Here is a 17,282-nt window from a genome sequence, read left to right on the forward strand (position 1 = left end):
GAGGCCAGGAGTTCAAGACCAGCCTGTCCAACATGGAGAAACCCCGTCTCTACTAAAACACAAAATTAGCTGGGCATGGTGGCGCATGCCTGTAATCCCAGCTACTCGGGAGGCTGAGGCAGGAGAATTGCTTGAACCCAGGAGGTGGACATTGCGGTGAGCCAAGATCACGCCATTGCACTCCAGCCTGGGCAACAAGAGTGAAACTCCATCTCAATCATAATAATAACAATAATAATTTACATGCAAGAGAATACAGACAGCACTCTTCAAGGACATTACCACCATTATCTAGGTCATGCCTACAATAACCATGTGATGTTTTCATGGGCTATCAAAACAACTCCTTAACCCCTAGAAATAAAGCAAAAAAAAAAAAAAAAGGTACCAGAGTAACATGGAAAACACTCACTTTAAAGCCCCATATGGGTATAGCTAATACACATCCAACACACTCATGCTTTTTTATTGCGTGTGCCCATCTCAGAAATATGCTTCATTTCTAGCCATGGCATTTCTACATTATAGCAGAAATAATGGCCGTAAAGCACAAGGTGGAATCAGTCTTAACATAAGATTGAATTGACATGGAAGATAAATGACAGCTGCTAAAGGCAACAAACTTGGCCATCTCTGACCTAGATGGGCCATACTTGGCCATCCCTTCCCCACTGTGAAGGCTTAACCTATCTTGGCAAAACTCAATTGTTAGACTAGGGATTTGCAAGAGTAATAATGGGCCATTTGGTTTTATCACTGGTTTTCTAACCCTGATCAAGCTATGTCATTCATTGGTGCTGAGATTTAAAAGGCTACCTGTGTGCAAACAGAGTATTTCATCCAACAGTCAGAATAGTAAGAAACTGTGAGGATGGGTATTAGCTAATCAAAGTTTTCATGATGCTCATTATACCCTATTGTAAGACATTTTCAGACAAAAATAAAGCATACAATACAAACATTCTGTGTTTTAATTAGCTGTCATTTGGAAGAGTAGATGTGCAAGACAAAGGGACAAAACAAAATGTGTATTGAAACACTTTAATACTGTCATAAATATTAACAGAATCACTTTAACTTGTATGATTCTACTATGTTTATGCCTTTTTCCCACCTTCAAATATTTGACAAAAATGTCCTACAGGTTTTCTGACTTACTGAAGAATTTTTCCTTTTGCAAACTGAGACATTTCTGGGCATACACACAGGGAATTTCCTTTGATATCCATAGGAATTATTTGCTCTACTAGAGTTAAAATGTGCAAGTCTGGAACTTCAAATAATTTTAAATAAAAGTTAGGTTTTTATGAGTTCTAGCCCTTTCACCAAAAAAAAAAAAAAAAAAAAAAAAAACTCTTTTCTGAAAATTATTAAACCGAAGATGGCAAAGGAGCATTTTCTAAAAATTCTCATTGTGGTTAAAAAAAACACAATGAGATACTATTTCACACTAGTCAGAATTGCTATCATTAAAAAGTCAAAAAATAACAGATGCTGGCAGAGAAAACAGAGGTTGCGGAGAAAAAGAAATGCTATACACGGTTGATGGGAATGCAAATTAGTTCAACCATGTGGAAAACAGTGTGGTGATTCCTCAAAGAGCTAGAAACAGAACTATCACCCAACAATCCCACTACTGGATATATACCCAAAGGAATATAAATCATTCTATCATAAAGACACATGCATGTATATGTTCATTGCAACACTATTCACAATAGTAAAGACATGGAATCAACCTAAATATCCATCAATGATAGACTGAATAAAGAAAATGTGGTACATGTACACCATGAAACACTATGCAGCCAGAAAAAAAGAATGATATCATGTCCTTTGCAGGAACATGGATGGAGCTGGAGGCCACTATCCTTAGCAAACTAATACAGTAACAGAAAACCAAATACTGCATGTTCTCACTTATGAGTTGGAGCTAAATGATGAGAACTCATGGATGCACAGAGGGGAGCAACAGACACTGGGGCCTATTGGAGGGTGGAGGGTGAGAGGAGGGACAGTATCAGGAAGAATAACTAATGGGTACTAGGCTTAATAATTGGATGATGAAATAATCTGTACAACAAACCCCCTTGACACAAGTTTACCTATATAACAAACCTGCACATGTACCCCTGAACTTTTTTAAAAGTTAAAAAATAAGTTTAAAAACATTAAAATAGACAAAGCACATACTACAGAGAGCCTAAAACAATCAGGAATCTGAATATATAGCACCCAGATATTGGCTAATTATTATGCAACCACTGACAAGTATAAAGGATCCAATTTCTTTTCTTCCTATTCAGGTGATTCCCAGGAGAAAAAATAAATTACTAAGCTATGAAGCTTTTCACCTGTTGTTGAATAATAGTGAAGATACAGGCAGAAATATAATAAACATCTTGTGGAAGAGTAATCTAAATAAACACTAGGAAGCAACCCAAAGCCTGTAAGGATCAAACGCCTGCCAAACCATTGAGTTAACACTACATAATTTCTTGCTAATATTACTGATTCACCTGAAATTCAAGTTATATTTGGGATAAGGAAAGATAAATTTTTCTTTCTTCACTATTAATAAAGCTGGAATGAGTCATCTTGGTTATTTCCTCAATGTCTTGACAAACGCAATCACCATATTACTAGTAATAAGATTTGCCTTTTATTCCAGTCTAGATGACCCAAAGGAAAACTGCCAATATGGCAGCAATTGATAGACATTGACGGCTATCATCAACAAATCCATCAAAGAGGTCACCAACACAATACCCAAAGATATTTCATTTTAAACTATATTTGCTTCTAATTTCTCATTAAAAATAGGAGGATTAATTATATGATGTTCTAAGTGACAATATGCATTACAGAGTACCTCTGAATGGGAGACCAAAGCTTTTTAGAAAGAAGCATATTTCACTAATCCTCATAATATTTTATAGAAAGTTCCAGCTACTCAGGAGGAGGAGAGGGAGGATCCCTTGAGTTAGAGGCTATAGTGAGCCATGATCACGCTACTGCACTCCAGGCTGGGTGACAGAGCAAGACCCTGTCTCAAAAAAAAAAAAAGTAGTTGGTGGCAAGAATTATGTCTCAACTGTGAAAAAATGAGAGTGAAAAGATTCTAGGACTGCCTTAGTCACTCTTTAACATAAGAAAAGTTGTTGCCATTCAGTAGGAAAAATACAGTTGGCCCTGAGGAAATAGCCATAGGTGGGATTGTGTGGCCCACACTTGAGTTGGTTAGAAGGAATGCTGGGCTGCACTCAATGCCAGGCCAACAATGCTGTCACTTGTCATACAGTCCTTGCTCCCAAATTACTCACCTAACTCCACTTCAACATGGAGATATGCATTTGAAGTCACAGATAATGAAAGCAATCTGAGAAATCCCCAAAGCACCCAGAAGGAATCAAAACCTGTCCAGAGAGAACATCTGTATCTCACTCAGGTCACTTGACTGGTCACAAGGAACATGTCTTTAGTTTCCTAGAGCAGGGGTCCCCAAGCCCCAGACCTCAGACCAGTACTAGTGGTAGCAAGTTAGGAACCGGGCCGGACAGCAGGTGAGCATTACCGCCTGAGCTCCGCCTCCTGTCAGGTCAGTGGCAGCATTAGATTCTCATAGGAGCGCTAACCCTATTGTGAACCGCTATGCGAGGGATCTAGATTGCCTGCTCCTTATGAGACTCTAACTAATGCCTGATGATCTGAGGTGGAACAGTTTCATCCCAAAACCATCACGGCCCACACCACCCAGTTCATGAAAAAATTGTCTTCCATGAAACCTGTCCCTGGTACCAAAAAGGTTGGGGACTACTGTCCTAGAGGATGATCTATATTTCCTTGGGGTTAACCTAGAAATACACTATTACTTTTGTTGAAACTCATGGTTATTTTTCTACAGTGTTTTGGAAATACTGGGGGCAGTGAGATAGAAACCCTGCAATATACACACAGAATTCACAAAAACATCCCACATGTGCATTCAAGAACCCTGTCAAGATAAAACTATCAGTAGAGTTTGCTTCTAGAACTGGAAAGGTATTTTTAAAGAAGCCACAAAACTCATGATTTTTTTTTAATAAATTCAACTATTAATATGTCTTTTTAAAAAAAAAATCTACTTGGGAAATACACCATAAAGTCAAAGAGAAAACGGGGGAACTATTTGTATCACATATCACAGATTAAGAAATAACTTTGTTAAAATATAAAAAGTTCCCACAAGTCAGTAAGACTGCCAATAGAAAACAGGCCAGGGGCAAAAACAGTTGACAGAAAAGGAGACAAATGGTTTTCAAATATAGGCAAAGATTTCTATCTCATTCAAAATGAGAAATGCAAGCTAATATAACTTGTCATCTGTCAATTAGTCACGGGTTTCAAAGATGGGTAACACTGCCAGCAAAGTTGTGGATAAATAGGAATTGTCTAGATGTTGTGAGTGGGACTGTGAATTGCAGTTTTTCTACGGGCAATAAAACTACACCAAAATTCAAAATGTATGCTCCTTGGCCCCAACTTTAACTTTTAGGGATCTATCTTGTAAGGAACATTCCCATTTTATACATCAGTATGAAATGGTATCTGCATAAGGATATTTGTTGCAACATTATTTATGATAGAAAATGACTGAAAATAAAAGCTTTTAATAGGGAACTAGTTATGGTACAACAAAATAGATTATGCAGCTGACACAAAAAGGAGGCAGTTTTCAATACAGTGGCACGGTATGTTAAGTAAAAAGCAGCAAGGGACAGAGCAATATAGACAGTATGTTAATATCATATAGAAACAAAGAATAAGCCTACTTAGATTCTTATAGATGCACAGAATATTTTTGGATACTTAAGGCAACAATGATAATGGTTATCACTGAATGGGGTAAATCAGGAATGAGGAACGTGATGAGATTTGTAACCACTTTTGTACCTTTAGAAAAATTTTTCGGTATCCATTCAAAACCAAATTTTTATTAAAAATAAACTCCCTCGGCTTATACCACAAGGCACATACTAAAAAAAAAATTTAAACTCTCTACCAAAAATACCAAAAGAAGCAAACCAACTATTCTCTCATGATTCAAGCTTAAAACTTCAGAAAAGCTTATACAATCATTAACTTTAGCTGAGAAATCTCTAGAAAAATCTCATAAAACACATTTTTCATCAAGTGGGGTCTTGAGATACTTCCAAAGCCGAATTAGCATCTTCAAACAGAAAAATAGCTTCAGGTTCCTCCCAAATAACCTCATACAGGGGAATACTGTGGCCCATTCAAGTCTGGTATGTTATCAGCCCAAACCACTTCACTCTCTCTGCAAGCCACCAAGGTGCCAGGCAAATCATCCGGATTTACTTTTCCAGGCACTTTAGCTTAATCTTTGGAATGTTGCTAGTAAACCTACTTCTATTTAACCTCAGTCTGTGAGGATCCTGAGTCTCAAGTGGTGATAATCCTGTGTGCATCAGGTGTTTGGATGATTCTGTAGATCTTTGGTGAAGTCTCTGAAATAACGTCTGATGAGAATAACAGAGGAACGTCATTCTCCCATACATAGCTTTTTTACTAGGGGGAGGGACCTCAAGGGGGAAAAAAGAAAAGACGGCTAACTTTTTTTTTTTTTAATAAAATATGGAACACTTCACTAATTTGTGTTGTCATCCTTGCTCGGGGCCATGATAATCTTCCCCATATCATTCCAATTTTTAGTATATGTGCTGCTGAAGTGAGCACGATGTCCAAACTTGGTATTTTATAACCTTGCTGTTGGGCCACAAATCTTAAGAAAACAGTACGTTTCTTTATGCAATGAAGAATTTTGGTCTACCAATCCATTTTTAATAAGTACTGTCTACGTGGTAGAACTGGCTCAGGCATTTTACCAATGTTAGTAACTTTTGGCATGGATTTATACATTCACATATAAAGATTATTAAAATAATATTTAGGTATTTGGGGAAATTGGTTTAAAAAATAAATTTTTCATAGTGAGGCCCCATCTCTAAAAAAAATAAATTAACCGGTGGGCCACACCCATAGTCCCACCTACTCAGAAGGCAAGAGGATCACTTGGGCCCCAGAGTTCAAGGCTGCACTGAGCTATGATGGTACCACTGTACTCCAGAGCCTGGGCAACAAAGCAAGACCCTGTCTCTTAAAAAAAAAAAATTCCTATATATGGATGAAGAGTGGTAAATCTTCCCACCCCTTTCCCTCAGCCTCCCAGGTTCCCTTACCTCAGATGTCATTACTCTTTACATATTCTTTGAGATATTTTATGAATCTGCAAAGACCTTTTTTGTTTTTACTATTTGCTTTAATACAGGTTTAAAAAGCTCCCATTTCTTCACTTTTATGCAGTGTCATCCCATAAACTGACTATGACACTGGTTGTGATGGTGCTGCCGTGGCCAGAGGCAATTGAAGAGGTCACCTTCTACAGTGCTTGGAAGAGTCTCAAGCTCACAGGGAAGAACTAATAAATTACTCTAAAATGCATTAATTAGAACTCTAGATCCATCAATATTTTGAGAATAACACACTTCAGCCTTATCTGAAAGTACATTCACATTGCATCACAGCGATTCTTAACTTTCTGCAGGGTGGAGGAGGGCCTAACACTACCTTTGAGAAACTAAGGAAAACTTACTGGAAAACACACACACACACACACACACACACACACACACACTCCTATACACTCCCAGTAGATCACAGACACGGTTGCCTATGGGCATCAGGTTATTAATACCTAATCTCCCTAACAAGCCAAGATCAAGACATCTGCTGAAGAGGCTGTAACAAGGTAAGTATAAGAACAGAAGAGATGATAGCATAATCAATTAGATGTTAGGAAAAGTTCATTGTTTGTCTGAAAAATAAAAAAGAGTAGATGGCTGCTGAAACACTGTCATTTTAAATCTCAAGGTAAAATTATTTAAGAATCTGATTATGTACAACTCAATGACCAGTGAAGCTAAATACAAAACAAAATAATACATGCTCTCTGAATTTCATCCAGATAAACGACTGCTCTTTTATGATTACTATAATCTATATGCTTATAGAAATAAAATACAGGTAACTTAATTATGATCCCTTTTAGCAGCATGGCCCGTCAATTGAGAAAAAAATTAGAACGAGATAAAAGAAAAATATACTTCATTGAAGAATAAACAAAACAAAGATAATGTGCAAATTAACTGAAAATTAACACACGAGCCCCGGGGAAACAGAGTTTCCTCAGCAGCCAACTGAGTTGCTGATGGTTTCTCTTCTAGTCCTAGGGCAAAGATGATACTGGATCTCCACCAATCTTAATGTAAAAGTCTCATTCATTTTCATTCTTAAATGTTTGACTTTTTAATTTTTATTTATTTATTTTTTAATGCAGAGTCTGTGTTGCCCAGGCTGGAGTGCAGTGGCATGATCTCAGCTCACTGCAACCTCTGCCTCCCAGGTTCAAGTGATTCTCTTGCCTCAGCCTTCCAAGCAGCTGGGATTACAGGCGTGTGCCACCACGCCTGGCTAATTTTTGAATTTTTAGTAGAGATGAGGCTTCACCATGCTGGCCAGGCTAGTCTCTAACTCCTGACCTCAGGTGATCTGCCCACTTCGGCCTCCCAAAGTGCTGGGATTACAGGCGTAAGCCACCGTGACTGGTCTTCACCATTTTATTTAAAAAATTACATGAAAATGTGTTTTAAATGAGCTGAACAATTTAGAATATAAATATTTCTAATTCCCAAAATGGGAAAGTGGTAACGTAAGTCCATGAGGTCTCAAATGCTAGCACAAAACCTAAATATCAGCCTAAACTCTCAAATATACACGAATCTAATATAGTAATCCCCCCTCTGTGGGACTCTGACACTGCTACCATTTTTTTTTTTTTGAGATGAAGTTTCGCTCATTGCCCAGGCTGGAGCGCAATGGCGCAATCTCAGCTCACTGCAACCTCTGCCTCCCGGTTTAAAGCAATTCTCCTGCCTTGGCCTCCTGAGTAGCTGGGATTACAGGCGCCTGCCACCACGCCTGGCTAATTTTTGTATATTTAGTAGAGACAGTTTCACCATGTTGACCAGGCTGGTCTCGAACTCCTGACCTCAGGTGATCCACCCACCTCGGCCTCCCAAAGTACTGGGATTACAAGCATGAGCCACCGCGCCCAGCCCTCAACTCCCTTTACAAAGCATTTTTCTTCTTATAGAGCTGTTACTTAAGTTTTAAAGCCTTTCAACTATTCTGCTAAAAATTATCTTTAGGAACAAAAAATGTTTTTTTCAGTCATCATTCCTTTCATTGATATCCTCTTTAAATCAAAGGGGAACATTTCATAGTAAGAGATTTCTTAGAATGGCTTTAGGATTTCCTATCTGTTAGGCCAGACAGCAAGTTTTGTCACCCCTTAAGGAACAAAAGCTGCACGGCTCTAACATGCTAGCCTGGAATGTGACTCCAGAGCTAACATATTAATTATACACATATTGTCAGAGACATGGTAATGACAAAACGATCCACAATTCATGGACACATATGATCTCTGTGCTAACAAAAATAAAAATAAAAAAGATAAGCAAGACCAAATGTGTTGAAAATAAGAGTAGTAAGTCATGTAAATGTTATGTGGTGATATATATGATACATGATCATGAAATGGAAACCAAACTGGACAAACAGGCTGCTCAACCATATGTTTAGATGCTAGCTTATGAAAATGCAATGTGTAATTTCAGAAAACTCACCCAAAAATGAGTTTAAAATTTACTTGTAATTTCCTAGACCTTCTAATAAATATAGTATTTGTTATGAAGCATGGGTGAATTTCCATAATGTTGTATGACAATTGTAAAAGGTTCATGGGAAAAACGAGAGGTTTACAAAGACATACAGTCTCTAATTAGTGTAAATTGGCAAATTTTATTTAAACCTAATGAATCCATGTAAGACTGGACTGTACTGTCTCGATTATGGAGTCTCATTATAACAGCATCCTTAGGGGTTACATTGTGGCACTACCTAAAAGGTAAAAATGCTTCAATAAGGGCTCTGTAGGCAATTCCATCACAAAACCCCATGGAATAGGATCACCTCCCACCAATCTTTTGCTAAGCACTACTCTCTGGTAAAGAGTACAGAAGTTTCAATGTTTTGATTTTTTTTTTTTTTTCAGGTTGGCATGATACAAATGGCAGCACACAAAAACAATGTTAAAAAATAAACCAAATAAAAGGCTGTACACAAGAACTTATGTTTATTGCAAACAAACAAACAAAAAAAAAGGAAAGAGAGGAAAAGAGAAAATGGTCAGAAGCACAACATATAAGGTTAAGAATTTAAAAGCATCTTACATTCTGCCCTAATGGCAGCATAATTAATAGCAACAAACGGCCGTCTTGCTGCCTGCCGCAGCCGGAGGGTATTTTTGCAGACCTGACGAGCAAATTTTGTGAAATATGTAGTATGAAGGAAGAAAGCTTGGCGGGTCTTCACTGCAGACTTTGGACTCCCAGTGTTTCGCACTGGCATTCCCTGCATGGCCTGGCGGGACACGTGACTTCTAACACGAGGGTCCTGCAAAATCAGAAAACAACAAACACTCAAGGAAATGAACTTGCCCAAACACATTACTGTTTGCATCATGCTCAAAAGAAAAGTGCAACTTTTAAATCTTTCATGAAGCATCTATAACGTCACTTGGTGCACTACCTCTAAAAGAGAGAATTAAAGTGTGCACTTTTGGGAAAGAGGTGGGGAGTAGAGAAGGGAACTGTGGAGAATACTGTACTGCTATACAGGAATCCAAAATCACATTCACAGTAAGTGGTATGAAACTGCCAAGGGGGTTAACTACACTTTTTTTTAAATTAAGGAGTCCCGAAAGCCCCTCAGCACTGAAAAAGGGTAGTCGCCCACTGGTAAACACAGGTGCTTGGCATCTTCAGCCTATGAGGGTTTTACCAAAATCACATTTAAACTGTTGTTCACCTCAAGATTAAGTCCATACTTCTTGTCCCTCCAAAACAGCCACGGGGAGAAAAAATGCTTAATTTGCATTTATGACTTTATGTAGGAAGACACGCCTTCAACAGAATGTAAAGGTTACAAACTGTTTTCAAAAGCAATTAAACATTTAATTTGTAAGCTCTCTACTTATGCTAACATCTCCCACACTCATTGTTTTTTTGTCTGAGACCGTTACTCTGAATACCTGATAAAATTTAATTTCTCTCTGCTTCTCTCCACACCTACCCTGAATATTGTAGTGCTACGTTTAGCTATAAAGGTAGCTTTCTTCATTTTTTAATTATCCTATACTGTACTTCTGTTTCCAAGGAATAATCAAGCCATTTAAAAACATGCCATTTTTCAACACTAAAAAGACTACTGTACCTCTGTAGTTGGGCTAGGAGATAACTTCTCTTCTTCTGACTGGGTGGGCATTTTCAAGCCTCCATATTTTTTCCAATAAAGCCAACAAATTGCACATAATCTACACTGCATATTAGGTGGGCCCCAAGAATACCACTGGTGAGACTGTGTAGCTAAAGCAGAAGAAAAATAACAAAAAACGAAAAATGCTATTTAATTTGTAACATCAACACAAAATAATCAAATATTTTAAAAATACTTGTCATGCTTAGTTTACAATGTTATTGTTCCCAGCTTACAAGTCAAACATAATAGTATATTTGTTTTTTTAATACTCAGAATTCATTAAACCAACTTATTTCCATTATTATATAAAGTGCTTGTGGCCCTGTTAAAGCTATTCAGTGAAGCATCCTGAATTATGCATTGTGCTGCTGAGGGAGTTTTTGTTTTGTTGATTAAAAATACTCTATTGTGTATGTTTCTGGAAATAGGTTCTCAAAAAGATGGTAGTATTTAAAAAATCTGGGGCCGGACATGGTGGCTCACGCCTGTAATCCCAGCACTTTGGGAGGTTGAGGCAGGCGGACCATGAGGTCAGGAGATCAAGACCATCCTGGCTAACACGGTGAAACCCCATCTCTACTGAAAATACAAAAAAAAAATTAGCCAGGCATGGTGGCACGCACCTGTAGTCCTAGCTACTCGGTAGGCTGAGGCAGTAGAATTGCTTGAATGTGGGAGGCAGAGGTTACAGTGAGCTGAGATCACGCCACTGCACTCCAGCCTGGGCGACAGAGTGAGGCTCCATCTCAAAAGAAAAAAAAAAAAAAAAAAAATCTAAATCCAGGTTTCCAAACCCAGGGTTCAGACACCACTCCAAGGATTATTTAAGGTACTCAGGGAGGTCTCATTGATAAAGTCAGGAATCTAATAAAAACAGGTATCTGTCAGCCAGGTGTGGTGGTGAACCCCTGTAGTCCCAGCGACTACAGAGACTGAGGCAGCAGGATTGCTTGAGCCTGGGAGGTTGAGGCCACTGTGATTGCACCACTGCATTCCAGCCTGGGTGACAGAGGGAAGCGGGGAGGAGGAGGGGGCTGGGGAGGGGAAGAGGGAGGGAGTAGGGGAGGAGAGAAGAAACAAACAGGTATCTGTTTTGCACTCCTTTATTTTAATCAATAAGTAAAATCCTTATTTTAAAATCTCCATTTACAGACAGAATCCCTTTCAAGACTCTAAATCCATATGAAGTGAGCATGGGCAGCTGACATCACAGCATGCTTGAGGCCTAAAACTCAGATGATTTAACAGCTAGCTGAACACTGTAAGCTTGTGTTAGTTTTTGTTTTGTAGTTTAAATTACTGACATGTGACATTTAAAATACATGTGTGATAGATCTGAAGTTTAAGAGAAAACACTGAGGTTGAGACATGTTAATTGGGTGCATAAAAAATTGTAATTCTGTAAGTTTGCCTTAAAATATTATTTCTCCGACCTGTAAGTTACCTTCAAATGTTCAAACAGCACATCAAGATATCAACTAACACTTCACAAACCAATGTGAAAAAGAGAAAATACAGAGACCATTATATTCATGTTTATCGGGAATAACACTGTACACCCATCATGTATTATTTTTGGAGGATTATTATTTTAGGCTTTTATTTGTGTAAATATTTTAGGCCTATTTTAGGCTTTCATTTATACAAATAACTATTTTATACAAATGAAAGCCTAAAAGCCTTTCCTCCTATAATTTAGAACTAATAAGTCATTTTTTAAATTTTTTATTTTATTATTATTATACTTTAAGTTTTAGGGTACATGTGCACAATGTGCAGGTGAGTTACATATGTATACATGTGCCATGCTGGTGTGCTGCACCCATTAACTCGTCATTTAGCATTAGGTATATCTCCTAAAGCTATCCCTCCCTGCTCCCCCCACCCCACAACAGTCCCCAGATGTGATGTTCCCCTTCAAAATCTTAAACATTAAGCTATGAATCTATTTTGAATTCTAAATATAAAATTTCACTTAAAACATACATTTTACGTAAACTAATCGTGCAAATCATTTTAATAATTGTCAATAAATGCCTTTCTCCTTAAATAACTCAAATTCAATTGGAAAGTAGGTATCATTTAATAAATAGAAAACATCAAGTTCTATCTCTCTATAAGGATAAATCTTATATTAAGATAACATTTTATCATGGAGATTAGTAATACATGAGTCTAAAGTAAATATTATAAAATAAAAATAGCTTATTCATCATGCATACATAAAAATAACAGAATAATCATTTAAGGGGATATACGTGAGTGTGAAAGGGGTTTGCAAGTTAATTTTTTCTGGGGGGGGGCCGGGAGACGATGTTTCACTCTGTCACCCAGGTTGGAGTGCAATGGTGCAATCTCAGCTCACTGCAACCTCTGCCTCCTGGGTTCAAGCTACTCTCCTGCCTCAGCCTCCTGAGTAGCTGGGATTACAGGTGCATGCCACCATGCCTGGCTAATTTTTGGTATTTTTAGTAGAGACGGGGTTTCACCATGTTGGCCAGGCTGGTCTCGAACTCCTGACCTCAGGTGATTCACCCGCCTCGGCCTCCCAAAGTGCTGGGATTACAGGCATGAGCCACAGCACCCTGCCTGCAAGTTAAAATCAAGAAAGGTTAAGCCACTACCACTTGTCTGCAGGATTCTTTTCATTTTCATTTAAATATACATGAGCTTCAAAATTCAAGAATTCCCAATTCAAGGTATTTATGATGCTATCCATGTAAAAGCCTGACCTAAAAAATCTTAATTTTCCACAAATTGTTTCCCTTTGTGCTCCCATGCTGCAAAAAAATGGTTAAACACATCCCCATGTACCATTTCTACAAATTCAGCAACTTGGCTCACACCTTCCTTGGGATCAATCGACGTAATCGTACTCACAGCCGTCCCTCATTCCTATATCCTTCCTGAAGGCAGTAGGCTACATGTACTCTCAAAGAGCTACTAAGAACCCAAAATGGGGCACCAAGTAGGTTTTCAATAAACATTCGTTTCCTTCCCTCTCCCATCCCAGGCTACCTTAACTGGAAGGAAACATAGATGATAATATCACCAATGCCCCATTAAGATATTGTATCCTTGCTTGAGATTTAAAATAAACACACAAAGTCTATCAACTACCTAACGGTTCACTTCACCGACCCCATTTAACACCCTGGGCAAATAAAATACTGCCACCATAGATAAATACAGTGGGATCCTGAGGCCAAAAGCAAGTATCATAGAAGAGCATTTCCCAAACTGGTGCACTGAGGGAACATGGTCTGAGGATTATATACAGCAGCTTATCCACACAGAGGCCTTTCCTACAGAATTACTTGGAGCTTTAATTTGTCAAAGTATACTGAGAAACTCCAAAGGGGAATTTGGTATGCATCATGGGAACACAGTTTCTGCAAAGCTAATACGACTCTAAACACAACTCAGCAAACACTGCTATGAACTAATCAACAAACCACAAGAGTACATCAAGGGAAATCCAATGCCTAACTTGAGTGTGTGGTACGTAATAAGGATTCAATAAACAGTCCCTCTGTTCCAGGCAGAAGGTAAGGAGGGGCATCGACTCATTTAGAGGAGACATGCTTGTGCCTTCCAAGGTGCACCGTACTGACCTCAGGCACTTCCCAGACGCTCACACCCCATGAGCCAGAACAGTTCCCGATGCTTAACTGACCTGCTAGAGAAAACTTACCATAGCAGCTCTCACAGGCTCTCCCTAAGAGAGGATTCTGAGGCTGGAACGTGGTCCCCACAGCTCCATTCACAGCACCAGGCTTCCCATTACTAGTGGATATTTGGTTGGGATTTGGTTTGCTGCTTTCAATGAAATTAAAATAAGGTGATAAAATGATTTGTACAATAAGGCAAAAAGCTCTATATCATTACTGATTTACCTTCACTATTTAATAAACATAAACAAACATTTTAAAATGTGTGAAGAAGAAATAAACTGGTAAAAGCAAGGTGTTAAATGAACTCACACTACTCATCTTTATAAAACAAGTCTATGAAAAAAGGAATTGCTTATGCCTGACATTCACGAAGTAAATACTGTCCCATCTCTTTTCTGGTCCGAATACAATTTCCTTAGAACATCCTCTGACACTTTTTTTTTTTTTGGAGACGGAGTCTCACTCTGTTGCCCAGGCTGGAGTGCAGTGGCGCGATCTCGGCTCACTGCAACGTCCGTGTCCCGGGTTCAAGCAATTCCCCTGTCTCAGCCTCCCTAGTAGCTGGGATTACAGGCGCCCGCCACCATGCCTGGCTAATTTTTTTGCATTTTTTGTAGAGACGGGGTTTCACCGTGTTAGCCAAGATGGTCTTGATCTCCTGACCTTGTGATCCGCCTGCCTCGGCCTCCCAAAGTGCTGGAATTACAGGCGTCAGCCACTGTGCCCGGCCCCTCTGACACTTTTGAAAGAGACAAGTTATCGTTTATAAATTCTCCCGAGAAAATAATTATTTGGATCAAACAAATTAAGTGAAAGGCAACATGGTTGTGTTTCGAGAAAGCCACTCTTCAGTTCCTGCTGCTGGTGTGGGGGCTGCTGGCTACTGCACTCCAGCTCTCCAGGGAGCTGCACAAAAGTCACACGCTTAGCAGATGCTGTGGGGTCAACAGGGCCCATCTCTAGGTCACTTAGGACTTCAGGAGCTTCTGGCCACTCATGATGACCACTCCGATTACATCTGAAATTTTATCAGAAATATTACATAGCATTTGAAATTTTAAAAACCAATAAAGGTATTTGGAGGTTTTCCTTTTTAAGACAGTATTTTTTAAGAGGAGAAAAGAGAGGCAGGAGGATGACTTGAAGCCAGGAGTTCGGAGACCAGCCTGGGCAACACAGTGAGACTCTGTCTCTACAGAAACAAAAATAAAAATTACCCAGGCATAGGTGCCTGTGCCTGTAGTCCCAGCTACTCAGAAGGCTAGGGTGGGAGGATCACTTGAGCCCAGGAGTTAGAGGCTGCAGTGAGCCATGATCATGCCACTGTACTCCACTCCAGCCTGGGCAACAGAGGGAGACCCTTTCTTTTGGGGAGCACGGAGGGGAAGAGACATCTACCAGAAGTGTATATGCAAATTTCACAAAGACCAAGTCAACAGAGCCATTAATTCCTTAGAAACGTGCAGCCCAGATTATCTTGGTATTTCCCAGGCAAACAAGGCTAACTTTTCCCCATGTACGGTAGGCTAACTCCCCCGCTGCTTATAAACCGTGCCCCAGAACACTGCACAGGTACACATAGTACGTTCTCAATAAATTCATAATTCATTTAACATATATTTGTTCAGTGCCTAATAAATAAGTCTCTGACTTCATTCTCGATACTTTTTGTGTTTATTTGCTAAACAGAAAATAAGCAAAATAAATCAGTAAATTATTTATCGGAAATGAATGCTGAATGGCTAAATGCAGATTATATGCTGTCTTCCCATATCTACTGATGCAATGAGACCTCACAACTATCAAGACAGCTGAAGTCAGAGTTGACTCAAGGTCTTCCACTTTCCACAATTCCATTCACCTGTTAAAGCCTGGTTTGTAAAGTTGGTCTGGCCTGACAGCAAAGACCCTACTTAAGATTTCCTTTTGGTATTGTTATTACAACTATCAGGTGACACTCCCACCACTGCTACCAGAAGAAATCATTTAACCACTGTGTGCACTGAGATCTCTACTCTATAAAATAGGACTATTATTTACACTTCTAACCTGTGTCAGCAATGTATGTTAAAGACAAATTGGTTTTTATTTTTATTTATTTATTTATTTATTTACTTTTTGAGACAAAGTCTTGCTCTTGTCACCCAGGCTGGAGTGCAATGGCACGATCTTGGCTCACTGCAACCTCCACCTCCCAGGTTCAAGCGATTCTCCTGCCTCAGCCTCCTGAGGAGCTGGGATTACAGGCGCCTGCCACCATGCCTGCCTAATTTTTACATTTTTAGTAGAGACGGGGTTTCACCATGTTGGCCAGGCTGGTCTCGAACTCCTGGCCTCAGGTGATCTGCCCACCTCAGCCTCCCAAAGTGCTGGGATTACAGGCGTGAGCCACCATGCCCAGCCTATTTATTTTTTTTGAGATGGAGTTTCACTCTTTCGCCCAGGCTGGAGTGCAATGGCACGATCTTGGCTCACTGCAACCTCCACCTCCCAGGTTCAAGCGATTCTCCTGCCTCAGCCTCCCAAGTAGCTGGGATTACAGGCTCCCGCCACCATACCCAGCTAATTTTTGTATTTTTAGTAGAGACGGGGTTTCACCATGTTGGCCAGGCTTGTCTCAAATTCCTGACCTCAGGTGATCCACCCACCTCAGCCTCCCAAAAGTGCTGGGATTACAGGCATAAGTCACTGTGCCCAGCCAACAAACTGGTTTTTAAAAGACATTTTTCTTTTTTTTTGAGAGAGGGTCTCACTCTGTCACCCAGGCTGGTGTGTAGTGGTGTGATCACCACTCACTGCAGTCTTGACCTCCTGAGCTCTGGTGATACTCCCACCTCAGCCTCTCAAGTAGCTGGGACTGCAGGTGTGTGCCACCATGCCCGGCTCTTTATTTACTGTTTTTTTTTTTTTTTTTTTTTTTTGATAGATACAGGGACTCTATGTTACCCAGGCTGGTCTTGAATTCCTGGGCTCAAGGGATCATTCCACCTCAATTTCTCAACAGGTGTGAGCCACCATGCCTGGCCTTTAAATTTTTTTTTTTTTTTTTTTTTTTTTTTTTGAGGCAGGGTCACCCAGGCTGGAGTGCAGTGGCATGACCATGGCCCATTGCAGCCTCAACCTCTCAGGCTCAGGTGATCCTCCCACCTCAGCCTCCCGAGTAGCTGG

General features: G+C 39.6%; 1 protein-coding gene and 1 non-coding gene across 16 annotated transcripts in view; both read right to left on the minus strand.

The window, feature by feature from the left end:
* Window positions 1-17,282, minus strand: part of MTA3 (metastasis associated 1 family member 3) — a 281,381-nt gene that overhangs the window by 65,412 nt on the left and 198,687 nt on the right. For 9 of the 15 annotated variants that reach the window (XR_010149568.1, XM_054678377.2, XM_003949791.5 and 6 more), the window contains exons 12-14: window positions 14,135-14,259; window positions 10,396-10,547; window positions 9,354-9,576 (exon numbers count right to left, since the gene is read on the minus strand). Coding sequence is in view for 14 of the 15 variants with exons in the window: in XM_054678377.2 (XP_054534352.1) it covers window positions 9,354-9,576; window positions 10,396-10,547; window positions 14,135-14,259 (500 nt within the window). In the remaining variant the exon portion in view is untranslated. The remainder of the gene's footprint in view (window positions 1-9,353; window positions 9,577-10,395; window positions 10,548-14,134; window positions 14,260-17,282) is intronic. The other 6 variants (XM_063789935.1, XM_063789936.1, XM_024354326.3 and 3 more) reach the window with 1 other exon arrangement.
* LOC112208221 (U6 spliceosomal RNA) lies at window positions 5,629-5,736 on the minus strand. Its single transcript, XR_002942645.1, has one exon. It is a non-coding gene; the product is annotated as a U6 spliceosomal RNA (small nuclear RNA).

The sequence above is a fragment of the Pan troglodytes genome, chromosome 12 (assembly GCF_028858775.2).
Source record: "Pan troglodytes isolate AG18354 chromosome 12, NHGRI_mPanTro3-v2.0_pri, whole genome shotgun sequence".
NCBI lineage: Eukaryota > Metazoa > Chordata > Mammalia > Primates > Hominidae > Pan > Pan troglodytes.